Source organism: Amblyraja radiata, chromosome 22 (assembly GCF_010909765.2).
Source record: "Amblyraja radiata isolate CabotCenter1 chromosome 22, sAmbRad1.1.pri, whole genome shotgun sequence".
In the NCBI taxonomy this organism is placed as follows: Eukaryota; Metazoa; Chordata; class Chondrichthyes; order Rajiformes; family Rajidae; genus Amblyraja; species Amblyraja radiata.
In genome coordinates, this window is record NC_045977.1 from 21,143,145 (window position 1) to 21,159,296 (window position 16,152).

General features: G+C 43.1%; 1 protein-coding gene across 1 annotated transcript in view; it reads right to left on the reverse strand.

Annotated features, from left to right (window-relative positions):
- The window catches only part of lmtk2 (lemur tyrosine kinase 2), a 101,616-nt gene that overhangs the window by 6,770 nt on the left and 78,694 nt on the right, over positions 1-16,152 (reverse strand). The window contains exons 11-13 of the mRNA XM_033040560.1: positions 11,825-15,131; positions 9,133-9,265; positions 3,837-4,097 (exon numbers count right to left, since the gene is read on the reverse strand). Coding sequence (XP_032896451.1) covers positions 3,837-4,097; positions 9,133-9,265; positions 11,825-15,131 — 3,701 coding nt within the window. The remainder of the gene's footprint in view (positions 1-3,836; positions 4,098-9,132; positions 9,266-11,824; positions 15,132-16,152) is intronic.

Below are 16,152 nucleotides of genomic sequence, written 5' to 3' on the forward strand. Positions count from 1 at the left end.
CAGCGGTAGAGTTGCTGCCTTACAGCACCAGAGACCCTGGTTCTATCCTGACTACAGGTGCGGTCTGCACAGAGTTTGCACATTCTCCCTGTGACCGCATATGTTTTCTCTGGGTGTTCTGGTTTTCTCCCACACTCCACAGACATAGTTTGCTCTACCACTTTCCCTGGCAATGCGTTCCAAGCACCCACCACTCTGTAAAATAAAACTCGTCTTGTAAATCTCCTTTAAACTTTTCCCCTGTCACTTTAAAGCTTTGCAATCCAGTATAGGACATTTCCGCCCCAGGAAAAAATACCCTCTCTATCCTATCTATGCCACGCTTAATTTTAATCAGATTTCCCTCAGCCTCGGATGCTCCTGAGAAAACAAGCCAACCTCTCCTAATGGGTAATACATTGTAGTCCAGGCAACAACCTGATAACCCTTTCTGCACCCTCTTCAAAGTCTTTACAACCACCTAATGTGGTAATCAGAACAGCACATATGTGACAGCCAAAGTTGCATACAACTGAAATTGGGATGTCAAGCGAAGGCAGGTATGCTGTACACCACCTTTATCACTCTATCTGGTGTAGCTGGTGTATAGTTTTGTTTTGAATATGCATATCCAGCGAATACAAGGATATTGATTATGTGGAGGCAGTTAAGAGTTGGTGTTGATAAAGTTCGGTACAGACACTGCGAGCCGAAGGGCCTGTTCATCTGCTGCACTATTCTATGGGCGAGGGAGCAAATGAGTAGATGGCCCGGAGAAAGCTAAATACACAATGACAGCAACAGCGTTCAACTCAATATAACAACTTATTAAGTTCCACATGTAGCCAGAGCATTTAACCTGCACTTGTGGATGCACTGCCGTTAAAATAACATCTATCAAGGCCACAAGAGTACATTTATCTCAAGTTCTGCACCTGCTCCATTTCCGATGGGTGTAATTACTCAGAATCTTCCTGTTCTGAAGATCTAGAAACTTCAGAATGATGGATGTAAGATTTACTTAGTAAATTAACATCTTTCAATGGAAGACACAAGGTACTGCAGAAGCTAGTTTACAGAAAAGGGCACAAAGTGCTGGAGTAACTCAGTGGGTCAGGCAGCATCGTGGAGAACATGAATAGTTCATAAGTTCGTAAGTTGATGTTTATATGTCAGAGGAGCAGAATTAGGCCATTCGCCCATAAAGACTACTCCTGCATTCAATCATGGCTGATCTATCTTTCCCTCTCAACCCCATTCTCCTGCCTTCTCCCCATAAGCCCTGACGCTCTTACTAATCAAGAATCTGTTTGGAGCCGGGACATCTTTTCAGGCTGAAGGGTCTTGACCCGAAATGTCACCTATCCATTTTCTCCGGAGATGTGGCCCGACCTGTTGAGTTACTCCAGGACTTTGTGTCCTTTTGTGTATTAATGAGTATCTGCAGATCTTTGTTTCTATATGTCCACTAAACTAAATGCAAATTGAAGTATTTGTGTTCCCCCTGAATTTGGTGAGATACCAAGTCTAACATTTCACCAAGGGCAGGTAGCATGCTTTGTTTTCTTTGGCATTGTTTTCTTTACATTGTTTTATATAATACAAGATAAATTAGAGCCATGACCATATCATTGGTAATTAATGAAAGCCCAATGCAATGTATATGAAGCATATCCAGGGGAGCAAGCCACTCAAACGATTCAGATGGCAATGAGAGGGAAGCTGCCCACCACTTTCCTTTATGACAGTGAAGACAAACGCAGGTGCAATACACAGGCACCTGCTAATTGAATGTCAATTTCACAACTTGACTCCAAATTCACAATGACGCATTAAGCTGAAAACAGCTGTTACACTTAGTCTAGCAACAGATGTGCTTCCTGTGTGTCTCCTGATCCATAATAACTGTTTGCTGATACCATTTAAACCTGACTCATTCACTTCATATGATACTTCTGGAAATATTTTTTGGGGGCAGAACTGCCTTGATTTAATACATTCGGCACGAGCTTTCACAATAAATAGGTCAGGTCAGGTAGATATAAAAGACCACATAGAAAAAGAAACTTAAGGCGGCTGTGTTAAATTGACAACACAATTTCAGTGTGCCTACACTTGTCAGATTTTAAAGGTGGTGAAGAATTAATAGATTGTATATGAAAAACTCAATAGATGAAATTCAAACTTCTCCATTGTTGCAGCACAATATTCTGCCTGGTTTGATTGTACACGTCTTACCTGGGTAGCAAAACAAAGTTTTCATTGTATCTGGATACAAAGGAAAGGCAATAATAAACAAATACCACCTCTTGTCCCACCTCTTCCCCTCTCCTCATCATACTGGCCACCGCCCCTCTACTCTATCTAAATGAAGAGTCCCGACCCAAAACAATGCCTATCCATGTCCTCCAGAGATACTGCCTGACCTGCTGAGTTACGCCAGCACTGTGTTTTCTCAAGATTCCAGCATTTGCAGTGACTCGTTACCCCAATACTAAATGGGGTTAATTAGCAGGCAAATTTGTCTCTGGCCTGCATCATCTCGAATAAAACTGCATCCTAACATTGCTAGGTGATTGTGACTAAAAAAGGAGGCTTTCCTTTAACTACCATACTTCTCAAATCTTTCAAATACTTTATTTTGTCAGCGTTGGCGACACAGTGACAAACAGTGGTGCATCAGTAGAGTTGCTGCCTTACAACACCAGAGACCCGGGTGCAATCCTGACTACTGGTGCTGTCTGTAGGGAGTTTGTACATTCTCCCTGTGACCGTGTGGGTTTTCTCAGGGTGGTCCGGTTTCCTTCCACACACCAAAGATGTACAGATTTGTAGGTTAATCGGGTTTGGTAAAATCGTAAATTATCACTAGTGTGCAGGACAGTGTTAGTGTACGGGGTGATCGCTGGTCGGCGTGGACTTGGTGGGCCAAAGTGCCTGTTTCTGCACTGTATCGAGTCTAAAGACTTGTGAAGTTGTGAGTGCCTAGCCCATCTGAATCTCAATGGTGCTTTTATAGCCACATATGCAAAATGCAACTCAAGTGAAATTATTTTCTTACAAACAGTCCAGTAGAGTATTGCCATACCCAAGCACATCCCCGATCAGCAAGTGTACAGAAATACTCCACTGATCCTGCGTGCAAGGGGCGCCATGTTTTGGTGCCATTTTTCAAAGTCACGTCTGCGCTCCAGCTGTAATGAGTCCAGTTACAGGCGATCCCCAGACAGCTACGGGCCTCCAGCCATCACCTTCCTTAGATGTCTGGATCAACGTCCCTCTTCTTGCCCTTGTTCCCCGGCGGCACCTCCCGCTGCCAACCTCAAGGGCATGAGTTAATACAATTGGTGACCAGCCCACCTAAATGATGCGGAAGACCAATGAAAACTTCTTTCTGAAAACTAACAAGAGCTAATGAAAATAACTTCTGGATAAGGGCAGTGGGTGGTGTCAGTGTGCGAATAATATTTAAAAACATTAACTCCCAAAGGACGTTAGTCAAAATTCCAATCTAGAGATATCTATACTTTACTATTCAGAGCTGGATAAGTTGTCCTCTGCTCACATACACAATGCTTGCTCCAGAATAACTATTCTGTGTCATTAAGATCCTTTCCCATCATGCCCAGATACATGACTTCAAGCCTTCTCCTAACCAATCATTTCCCCGAACACTGGAATCCATAAAAGGGCAGGTAATACTTAATCTGAAAAGGGCAGTTTTAAGAACTCCTCATCATACTGGCCACCGCCACTCTACCCTCACAGTTTTGCTAACTGAAACAATACCTTGTTTTCACCCAGATTTTGACTTCCAAAAGAAGTGGTCTATAAGAATAACAGTGAGGACGACATACCTCCTTGTTCCATATCGGAATCCGTAAGGTGAGTCAAAGAGAAGTTTGTAATGTTGGAAGGAGAGATAGAAAATCTAGAATATGACGACGATGTATCTGTCCAATTTTGCTCCAATGTCCGAGAGGACGGTGGTGGTGAAAAATATCTGGAAGCCGGGGACGAAGACTGTTTTAGGGAGGCAAGTCGGTTTGCTGTTTGCGAGATAAACGAGGACTCTGAAGAGGATACGGAGAAATCATCATCCCATTCAAAACCACCACCTGAAAAAAGGAAAGTATTATGTTACAGTTATGTCACAACCAGGATATTTTCAAAAGTATGCCAATATTTGTTGTCAGTTGAAAAATATAATTATAGGAAGCAATAAATAGGGATGCTCTCTGCAAATGGAATTCTATGGGAGTGGGGAGATCAATGGATTATCACACTTTCCCTTAAACTGATCTGAATTCTTTAATCTAAGTGATCATATTGAAATCTCCTAGAGACTCTGCTTTTCACATTAAGAAATCACTTCCTGAGTTGTAAAGAACTTTCATCACCAAGTGTGAAAAGCATTACAAACATTAAAGTCTTTAAGTATCATTTGTAGTGAAATACCCCAAAAAATTGTTTGAAGGGCCCCGACCCGAAATATTCCCCATCCAGTTTCTCCAGAGTTCTGTCTGACCCGCTGAGTTACTCCAACATGGTGTCTTTTTTTGCAGACCAGCTTCTGCAGTTCTTTGTATCGACTTAAACAAAATCTTCCATTGACCCCATTTTTCATCAACAAGACAAATCAATTGCAGAAATCTCAACGCGTTTTGGCTGCAATGCTTAAAGCTGCCGTAGCCATTAACATTCAGAGGGATAATACAATTAACTCAGAATCAAAATGAAGAAAATTGATGGATTAATGTAAGAAATTATGTAAACACTAGAATTTAGAAGCAGTGTATATACTTTATAGGAAATTAATGTCTGAATGCAACAGAGTCTGTCAGTATTGTGCAGTAGAGTAAAATGAGTTTATGTTCACTTGATTTCAAAAAGAGACAATAAAACAAGATTACTAATCCCCAGGGCCTGATGGTCTGCATCCCAGGGTACTTAAGGAAGTGGCTCTAGAAATCGTGGATGCATTGGTGATAATTTTCCAATGTTCTATAGACTCAGGATCAGTTCCTGTGGATTGGAGGGTAGCTAATGTTATCCCACTTTTTAAGAAAGGTGGGAGAGAGAAAACAGGGAACTATAGACCAGTTAGCCTGACATCGGTGGTGGGGAAGATGCTGGAGTCAATTATAAAAGATGAGATAGCTGCACATTTGGATAGCAGTAACAGGATCGGTCCGAGTCAGCATGGATTTACGAAGGGGAAATCGTGCTTGGATAATCTTCTGGGATTTTTTTGAAGATGTAACTAGGAAAATGGACAAGGGAGAGCCAGTGGATGTAGTGTACCTGGACTTTCAGAAAGCATTTGATAAGGTCCCACATAGGAGATTAGTGGGCAAAATTAGGGCACATGGTATTGGGGGTAGAGTGCTGACATGGATAGAGAAGTGGTTGGCAGACAGGAAACAAAGAGTAGGGATTAACGGGTCCCTTTCAGAATGGCAGGCAGTGACTAGTGGGTACCGCAAGGCTCGGTGCTAGGACTGCAGCTATTTACAATATACATCAATTATTTGTATGAAGGGATTCAAAGTAACATTAGCAAATTTGCAGTTGACACAAAGCTGGATGGCAGTGTGAACTGTGAGGAGGATGCGATGAGAATGCAGGGTGACTTGGACAGGTTGGGGGAGTGGGCAGATGCGTGGCAGATGAAGTTTAATGCGGATAAATGTGAGGTTATCCACTTTGGTAGCTAAAACATGAAGGCAGATTACTATCTAAATGGCGTCAAGTTGGGAAAAGGGGAAGTGCAACGGTATCTGGGGGTCCTTGTACATCAGTCTATGAAAGTAAGCATGCAGGTACAGCAGGCAGTGAAGAAAGCAAATGGCATGTTGGCCTTTATAACAAGAGGAATCGAATATAGGAGCAAAGAGATCCTTCTGCAGTTGTATAGAGCCCTAGTGAGACCACACCTGGAGTATTGTGTGCAGTTTTGGTCCCCTAATTTGAGGAAGGACATTCTTGCTATTGAGGGAGTGCAGCGTAGGTTTACAAGGTTAATTCCCGGGATGGCGGGACTGTCATATGCTGAGAGAATGGAGCAGCTGGGCTTGTACACTCTGGAGTTTAGAAGGATGAGAGGGTATCTCATTGAAACATATAAGATTGTTAAGGACTTGGACACGCTAGAGGCAGGAAACATGTTCCCGATGTTGGGGGAGTCCAGAACCAGGGGCCACAGTTTAAGAATAAGGAGTAAGCCATTTAGAACGGAGATGAGGAAACACTTTTTCTCACAGAGAGTGGTGAGTCTGAAATTCTCTGCCTCATAGGGCGGTGGAGGCAGGTTCTCTGGATGCTTTCAAAAGAGAGCTAGATAGGGCTCTTAAAAATAGCGGAGTCAGGGGATATGGGGAGAAGGCAGGAACTGATTGGGGATGATCAGCCATGATCACATTGAATGGCGATGCTGGCTCGAAGAGCCAAATGGCCTACTCCTGCACCTATTGTCTATTGTCTAATAATTGAAAATATCTGATCAGTGATAGCTGGGAAGGGTAGTTTATCAATAAAAGACCAGGAAATGTTCTCTGTTCATTTCCCTCCACAGTTGCTGCCTGATCTGCTGAGTTGTTCCAACAGTTTATTTTTGTGCTCAAGCATCTGCATTATCTTGTATCACCACTGAGTATAGAGGTTGGGATGTTATATTGTTGGAGTTGGTGATGACACATTTGGATTATTAGGTTTTGGTCACCTGGCTATTGGAAAGATGCCATTGAAAGAGTGCAGAAAGGATTTCTGAGGATGTTGCCAGAATTCTAGGGAATGAGTTATAAGGAAAGGATGGGTAGGCCAGGACTTTATTAATTGGAGCCATAGGAGACCGACAGATGATCGTATAGAGATGTATACATTCATGTGGGGCATAGATAGGTGGATAGAGTCTTTTTTCCCCAGGGTTGGGGAATCAACAACTAGAGGGCATAGTTTTAAGGTGAGAGGGGAAAGGTTTAATATGAACCTAGGAGTAACTTTCTCACACGTGTACATGGAATGAGCTGCCAGAAACAGTGTTTGAGGCAAGTACAAATAACAACATTTGAAAGACAACTTGAACAAGTACATGAACAGGAAAGGCTTAAGGATATTGGTCAAATGCAGGCAAATAGAATTAGCTTAAATTAGATTAAACTTCGTAGGGGGCGCTGCTCTGGCAGCAGCCATGTCAGCAGCGTGTTAGTTTTTTCAACTTTTTTTAAATTTTTTAGTATGTTTTAAAGTATGTTTTTGATGTTCCTCGGTGTGTCTTGTGTGGGGGGTGGTGTGGGGGGGTAAGGGGGAAACCGCTTCGGTCGCCTCCTCCATGGAGAGGCGACTTTTTCCAGGTCGCCTCCCCCGTGGCCTAACATCAAGGGTCGGCGCGGCCTTTCCACGGAGACGCGCCCGGGACTTCAGCGGCGGGCGCAGTGTGGACTCTCGTGGACTCTCGGCATGGAGCGGGTGAGCCCTCGCTGGGGCTCGCCGGAGGGGAGCGCTCGGTTTCGCAAGCCCGCGGCAGCCGGCAGCCTGAAGCCGCGGTCTGCAGAGTTCCAGCTGGTGCGGCGTCTACAGCCCGGGATCCCTCGTGGGGGACCCGGGGGGGGGGGGGGGGGGGGGGGGGGGGGAAGAAGAAGCCACCACTGCCGGCCCGCGGCCAACTTCTACCGCGGGCCCGGCGTGAACTTAACATCACCCCTGGAGGGGAGCTTCGACCGCCGGCCCTGCAGTCTACGGTGCTTCTGGCTGCGGAGGAGACTTTAAATCTCGACCGCCGGCCTGAGGCCTACACCAACTTAAAGCCGCGGTCTCCGGTGAGGAAGAGCCGATCCTGGACTGACTCTGGACTCTGGTCCTGTCCACGGGGGGGAAATGGAGGAGGACTGGCCAAATTTTGTGCCTTCCACCACAGTGATGAATGCTGTGGTGGATGTTTGTGTTACATTTTTATTGTGGCTGTGTGTTCTTTATTATTGTACTGCTGCTGACAACCCAAATTCCACCGACCCTGGTTGTGTGGCAAATAAATTCTATCTAATCTAAATCATCTTAGATAGGCATCTTGGGCGGCATGAAAAGGTTAGGCCGGAGGGCCTGTTTCCATGCTGTGTGACTCAGACGCCTCTGCAACTTGGCTGCCATTTTTACGAAAACAGTAGCAATTTATTTTCTAAAACAATATTTAAAAAGCAAAAATTTGAATCAAATTAATACATATAAAGTTGCTATGAAGCCAAAATAATTTTCATATTGTACAGTTTTTACTGATTCAGATTGCAAGATTGAACATACCAAACTTTACTTTCTACGTGAAATAAACAATCAAATGGTTGATTGTGGATGAGTGAAATATGAAAACAACATTGATTTAGAAAGGTCACAGTGTTAACTTTATTATATGAGAGTATGCAAGGTATGCAAGTCTATCAGGCAAACCAGCCTAAACAGCAGGGGTGGCACGGTGGCACAGCGCTAGAGTTTCTGCCTGACTACGTGAGACCCGGGTTCTGACTACTGCTGCTGTCTGTACGGAGTTTGATCGTTCTTCTTGTTACTACATGGGTTTTCTCCGGTTTCCTCCCACATTCCAAAGATGTACTGGTTTGTAGGTTAGCTGACTTCAGTAAGGTGTAAAATTATCCCTTGTGTGTAGGGTAGTGTTAGCGTACAGGGTGATCACTGGTCGTCCCGGACTTGGTGGGCCGAAGGGCCTGTTTCTGTGCTTTATCTCTAAAATCTAAAGTAAGATTGACTATCTATAGATTGAGTATCCTTGAATCTTGACAAAATGAGCTGTGCTATAAAGATTAATAAAGGCAATCTATAAATTAACTAACTACAATTCTCAGAAAATGCAACATCTGTGAAGATGAATTTTGTTTATATTAAATGGTTAAATAAAAACAAAATTAATCTTCACAGATGTTGCATTTTCTGAGAATTATAATTAGTTAATTTATAGATTGTGTTTCAGCCTTTCGTGTAAAAATTTACCTCGGTTCTTATTTTTTCTAAACTTTATCATAAATCTATGCCCAGTGATTATTTTAGCAAAAGAAAATAAACCCTTTGCCATCTCTCACTTAGACTGTTCCTAACTTCATTTCCGTGAATTGAGCATTTAATGATGCCGTGGAATGGAGCACCCACCTTCTTCATCAGTGGAACTCTCAGAGTTCGAGATCCTGGAATGGGGTCCAGTTAGTGTGACAGGGCTGCCACTGTCAGATACCAAACTGTTTTCTGCTGCTGAATGCTCTCCCAATTCTTTGGTAGGGGTCTCCTAAAAGCCAAGGAATAAACAATTGCAGTTATTGAAAGAAAGGTAAAGTTTATAAGAATGGCAATGACCACCCTACTCCTGTATTCAAAGCCTTGACTTTGTCCTGGACCACCCCGATTAAAGCAATGGCCAAGAAAGCACACCAACACCTCTACTTCATTAGAAGGGTTAGGATGTTCGGCATGTCCCCTACAACTCTCAGTAACTTCTACAGATGCGCCGTAGAAAGCATTTTATCGGGATACATTACGGCATGGTATGGGAACAGCTTTATCCAAGACCGCAAGAAATTGCAGAGAATTGTGCAAGCAGCCCGGACTATCACACAAACCAACCTCCCTTCCATTGACTCTATTTACACCTTGCGTTGCCACGGCAAGGCCACCAGCATAATCAAGGATGAGTCGCACCCCATCCGCTGTCTCTCCCAATGGGCAAAAGGTATAGAAGTGTGAAAGCGCACAGCTCCAGATTCAGGGAGAGTTTCTTCCCAGCTGTTATCAGGCAACTGAACCATCCTACCAACAACAAGAGAGCGGTCCTGAGCGACTATCTATCTCATTGGAGACCCTCAGAATTTACAGGACTTTATCTTGCACTAAAGATTATTCATATTTCCTTTATCATGAATCTGTACACAGTGGATGGTTCGATTGATATCAAGTATTGTCTTTCCACTGACCAGTTATCGTGCAAAAGCTTTTCACTGTACCTCTGTACACTTGACAATAAACTAAACTCAAATTGACCAGTGTCCCATACGTCTTCTAATCTTGTTGTCTACCTACATAATCATCTCCGAGGATCAACGGACTTGACTTCTGTAGTTCCACTGTTGCAGAGGTTAAGTCCGTAGATCCTTGAAAATCTGAGACTATCACACACAGTGTATGCCCTCTCTTCATTCCTTCTCCCCAAGTGCATCACTTCACATTTGCCTGGATTGAACTCCATCTGCCATTTTTCAGCCCATTTCACCAATACATTGATATCACCCCGTAGCCCAAGGCTGCCTTCCACCACATCAACAACCCCACAAATCCTCGGGTCATCCACAAGCGTACTGATCTTGCCTCCCATATCCACACCCAAGTCATTCATGAATATTACAAACTACAAGGGTTCCAGCACACATCCCTTGTGGACACAATTGTATAAACAACCCTCTACTATCAACCTTTGTCATCTATTGCCAACCCAGTTTTGCCAGTATTTGCCAACTTGCCCCGGATACAATGGACCTTAACGGTTTGAATCAATCTCCCAAGTTGGACCTGATCAAAGGCTTTAATAAAGTTCAGATATATCACATCTACGGCCCTCCCTCATCAGTACACGTTGTTAACTCTTCAAATAATTCAATTTGGTCAGAGAGGATCTGCCCTTGACAAAGCCATGTTGGCTTTCTCTGACTAGTCCCTGCATTCCGAAATGATCATTAATACTTTCACGATTTTTCCCAGTATCTTCCCGACCACTGATGTCTATAGTTCACGGATGCCTCACAGGTCTATAGTAATCAGGCTTTTTCCTGCTGCATTCCTTGCACATTTGCGGTCTCCCAGTCACCTGTTACCCAGTGAAGATTTTTAAATCTCAGCCAGAGCTCCAGCAATCTTTCTTGCTTCCCAAATCAGCCTAGGATAAATCATCCAGTCCTGAGGATTTATCCACCTCTAAACCTAAACCTGCCGAGGCACCAAGTACCTCTTTGTTCAGGAGGGCACTTGACTTTAAATTCTGCTGGTTCTGCCAGTTTTATGCCGGGAACCCTTAAGCCAATTAGTCACCTGGATCAAAATTTAAGGAAATTAAATCTTAAATCTCGAATGCAAGAATAACTGCTCAATCACTTGCTTGCCACTGATTATTATTCGCAAGGAAATTGTGGAGCAAGTTAATTATTCTGCAATAGCAATGGTCAAGGAAGGATAGAACCAAACATTATCAACAAGTGTTGCTGTCTTAAGACTGAAATAAAAATATACTGAAAACACTCAGCCAGTCAGACAGCATCTCATGAAGAGTTAATATCTCTGGTCAAAGACCCTGCACAGAACGCTCTATAAAATCACAATGGGAATAGATATGCTGAATGCACAGAGCCTTTTACCCAGGGGAGGGGAAAATCAAGAACCAGAGGACATAGGTTTAAGGTGAGAGGAGAAAGATTTAATAGGAACCCGAGGGGTAACATTTTTACTCAGGGGGTAGTGGATATATGGAACGAACTGCCAGAGGAGGTAGTTGAGGCAGGCACTATAACAAGACACTTGGACAGGTATATAGATAGGAAAGCTTTTGAGGGATATGGGCCAAATTTAGGCCAATGGGGAATCTTGGTCAGCATGTTCGAGGTGGGATGAATGGCCTGTTTCCGTGCAGTATTACTCTTATGACTATCAGCCTTAATAATGCTGCCTGACCGTTCTTCATCTGCCTGACAACGTCAGCTCTGATTTTTGTTCCACAGATGCTGCCTGGACTGCTGAAATTTTTATCAAACTTTTTTTTCTTTTGAATTGTTACTAATTGCTAATTAGTTTACTAATTGCTTACCTGATCAAACAAGAAGACTGTGACATCGTCGAAAAACGATACTATCTTCTTCAATTGCTTCGTTCTCGGGTCTGTTTCCAGGGATTCAGAGGGCCTGCGGCTAAAGTCTTTCAACAAACTCTTCAGAGCTTTCCCGTCATCATTCTCAGTCACCACTATTGGCACTGGGTGCACTGCATCATCTTCACTCTCCGAACTGGGACTATTGAGAGAATAGCCTCTGTACTCGTCCTCAGAATCATCACTGTTTTCATCTTCTTCATCAGCCTCCATCCCATCTTGTTCTTCGGAAAGGTTAAAGAGTTCAGATGCATCTAATCTGCCAAGGTACCGGCCTTCAATGTCTGGCTCCTTCAATCTAACTCCTTCATTACCTCTTGACAACGGTTTCTTAATGTCCTTCTCAACAATTATTTCAAAGTCTTCCTTCATATCTTCAGAAAACGGATTGCTACTATCGGCAGTGCTGCACAAAATCTCCGATCCTGATTCATCAATGTCAACTGCCCTCAACACATCCGAACTCTCAGATTTTGCATCGGTGTTTATCTTCATGAAGTTGCCTGGGCTTCCACTTTGAAAGTTATTTGGAAATTCACCTTGGCCTGAGCTGTACGATGGCGGCAACTTACTCTTGTCGCCCGAGATTTCCCCTAAGATATCCGGTTGTGCGTCAGGGAAATCAGAAGTTGTTGTGACATTGTCACCGTGACGAATAACAATTTCAAAATCAACCCCGTTCTTAAGATCATTTTCTTCATTTGCACTCTGGGTAATATCGCAATCTGCTCTTTTCTCTGGTTCAGAATCATTATCCGAGAAATAAGCAGAGTCTCGGTGGGAATTTTGGTTTCCGTTACTCAACATATTTGAGGCTTCCTTGGAAGCATCTACATCAACGATTTCTACATCTGGAAGAGTTTCCTCCTTGGAAATAATAATAAGTGGATTTGAAGGGAAAGTATTAGGTAACTCGTCACTGGAAGCATTTAGATCAGTAGAGGTGGGAGGTGCATTTGCGCTGTACAATTGCGAAGACCATTCAGGCGATTCTATATTTTCAGTTTCATAGCCACTGTCAGGCTGTTTCTGAGGCGGCTTTAACTCCTGAGAAACTGTATTTTGCGTTTCTAAAGTCTCTATCACCCCATGCATCTCGAGCGAATCCAATGAATCTGGTGTACCTGTAGATTGTTCTGAACTGGGATGCATGACCGATGCAACCTCTTCTTCTACAGGGCTAACTTGACTTGATAAATCCGAGCAAGGCACAGAAACCATTGATTTTGTATTTACAAAGCTATAGGAGAAGGGTTCATCCACATCAGTCATCTCCAAAGATTCTAAAGTGTCTACTGAAGTGTCCCCAGAATGATTGGGGGCTAACAATTCAACACTTTTGGACCCACAAGGAGTTTCAGACAAGGGAACAGTGTCCTGCATTTTAGAAATCTCTGAACAAATATATTTGTTTGAAGTCAATGATTCAACAGTTTCAGAATCACTTGAGGTTTCAGAAGGGGAAGTGGTTGCTAATGTTTTTAAGGTGAGCTCGGACAAGGGTCCAGCTAATATACTGGTGTCTTGCACGCAGTGGCGCAAGATATCTCTATCTGTGTTGACGGCGTTGTGCGCCGGCGCTATAGATTCAACATCTGAAGCTTCAATTTGCTTTGCCAATTCTGTTACTCTGACTTCGGTTGCATTTCCTTCCACTGTTTCACTTTCAGCGAGGTGGTGCATTTTGGCATTATTGCACATGCTAGCAGCGGCACTTTCACTGCACTGAGCAGTCCCTTGGCAGTGTGCTTGAGGCAAAGTGGAAGCGCATTTGAAAATGCGTCCTTCAGTAGTGTCACATCCTAACCCTGAGCTATCATACATTAAAAACCCTTCATCTAACTCCTGTTTAACTTGCCTTTCTTCACAAGTGAATTTATCATCATCCAATAAAATGCATGGTGCCCTTTTGCTGTCTGCTGGAATCTGAACTGATCCACTCTGTGGATACATTTGGTCAGTAACATTGCAGGCAATTCCATGCAGTTGAACACTGGTTAATTGCTTACTCTGATCAGTTAACCCTGGGTCTTTTGGACTGTTAGCACTGATGGGCGAAGTAATGCAGGCAACGTTCATATCCAATAAAGCAAAGTTATTCAGTGAACCTCCTTCATCATTTCCTGCATCATTGCCAGCATCACCTTTGGGTGAAGAGTCCTGTAAAAGTTTATTTTCTTTAAGAAAAAAGTTAGAAGGTAATTTCTCGGATTGGAACATAAGGCTGCCGTCATTATCGATGTTTTTGTTGTAAATTAAGTCTGTTTTTTCGTCCAAAATGGGGCTGGAAGCATTCAAATCAAGCGGCAGAGATTGATGGATTAGCGACTCCATGGGAGTTTCTTTGTTTAAAATTAGACCAGATGCATTTATCCTTTTAGTGTCCGTAAGCTCAGGCAGATCCAGCATGATGATTTCATCAGTGTTCAAGATTCCTTTGTTAAAAGTCATCTCCTCCAGCTTGTGATCATAAAAGATATCATTGTGGCGAGGGCTTTCAGCGTAACTAGAAGTGCAGGAACTAAACAATGCCTCGCTTACTTCGGACTTGTGCAAGTCTTGATTGGAGTGTAGGAAGAAATCAACATCTGTACTCAAATCATCTCCAGAGTCTCCGAGAATAACAAAGGACTGGGAATCTTTGTTCTGGAAAGCTCCCTCGTTGGGATAGCTTGAATTTTCATCAACACCCACGTTAGTTTCACCTTGTTCCTCCAACTGTATATAGTACTCATTTCCAATAGAAGGATAATGGGTATCAAATACAGGCACAATCCCTGATAAAAGTGGGCTTCCACTCTCCTCTTTTCTAGCAATTTTATCATCTGAATGTGTGTGGACGACCGAGAAACCACTTTTCTCGAAAGCGACTGTGGGGTAGAAAATGCTCTGATAGTTGACCTTTGCTCCATCGTTTCCCTGAACATGTTCTTCAAAATGGTCAAGTTTAGCAGTCTCCCAGACATACTCAAAATTTAGCCCTTTACTAGTTTCGGTAACGGTGAGGATATCGTCCATTTCCTGGTTCAATCTGTCGGCAACAAAATGCTCCAGGATTGGAAATGATGAGTTGTTTGCCGTAGCTTGCCTATTGCTGTTGCTGGACTTTAGTGCGTTCCATCTTATTTCAAAGTCATCTTCACATTCCTTCTGGCTCTGCATGCGGAGGTAAGTTAACAGTCTGTGAATCTCCTCTGCTGTTGGCCTCTTCTCTGGGGCTAGCCAACAAAACTGCAGAACCTCATACCTGCAAGATAGAACGTCATTATTGGAGTAGTGAACATTCACACTGCACACACACAAAATGCTGGAGTAACTCAGCGGGACAGGCAGCATTTCTGGAAAGAAGGAATGGGTGACGTTTTGGGTCGAGACCTCGTCTGCAGACTCCATTCACACTACATAACCTGCCTTAAAGCTTTAGTTAGGATTGAAGATTCCTTTGGAAACAAGAGATTAATTCCCTTCTCCTTTTATGCTTCTGAAGAGATAGCATGGGAAGGTGGAGGAGGATCATTGAATACCTGGCACACATTGCAGCAGGAGGTAATAGCCTTGATGAACCTGCTAACCTTTATCTGTCATCCATTCCCACAGAACAATACAGCACAGGTATACCACCGTCTGCCCATGTGGCTCTTTGCCCGAGTTGTCCAACTAGTCCCAGATCCCCATTTTCTACCTGTAGACCTGCCATCTAAAGGCTGTAAGGGATCTAAGGCAATGGAATCAATGAGGTGTCATTAAGGGCACTTTTCCTCTCCTCATACCCATTGATCAATCAAATCTCCCCGAAAGGGACATTAGGGAAAAGCACGGTGAAACAAGGAACTGCAGGTGCTGGTTTACAAAAAAAGACAAAGTGCTAGAGAGGACATAGGTGATATTTCAGTTTGGGGCCCTTCTTCAGACTGATCAATCTGAAGTCTTCATTAGTAAGGGCATTAAATTTAAATAACTGCTTTTAGCCTCAGTCAGAGGTTTGTCTAGTCTAGGGATATTCTTGTACAGCCACATTTCAATCTGTATAGGACTGATTTCTAACTACTAGGTTATATATTGTATACACAAGGAATTGCAGATGCTAGTTTACAAAATATATACTTTCATGCTTATTTTTGTGAGGCTGTTTTTAAACAGACATTTTCCCTGCAATTATCTTACTGCAGACACAATAATGCAATTGTGGTTTCAATCTGATAATAATGACGCAGATTCATTCCAAAGAACAGATTTACTTAATATTTTTGACTCTGCAGGTTTATAAA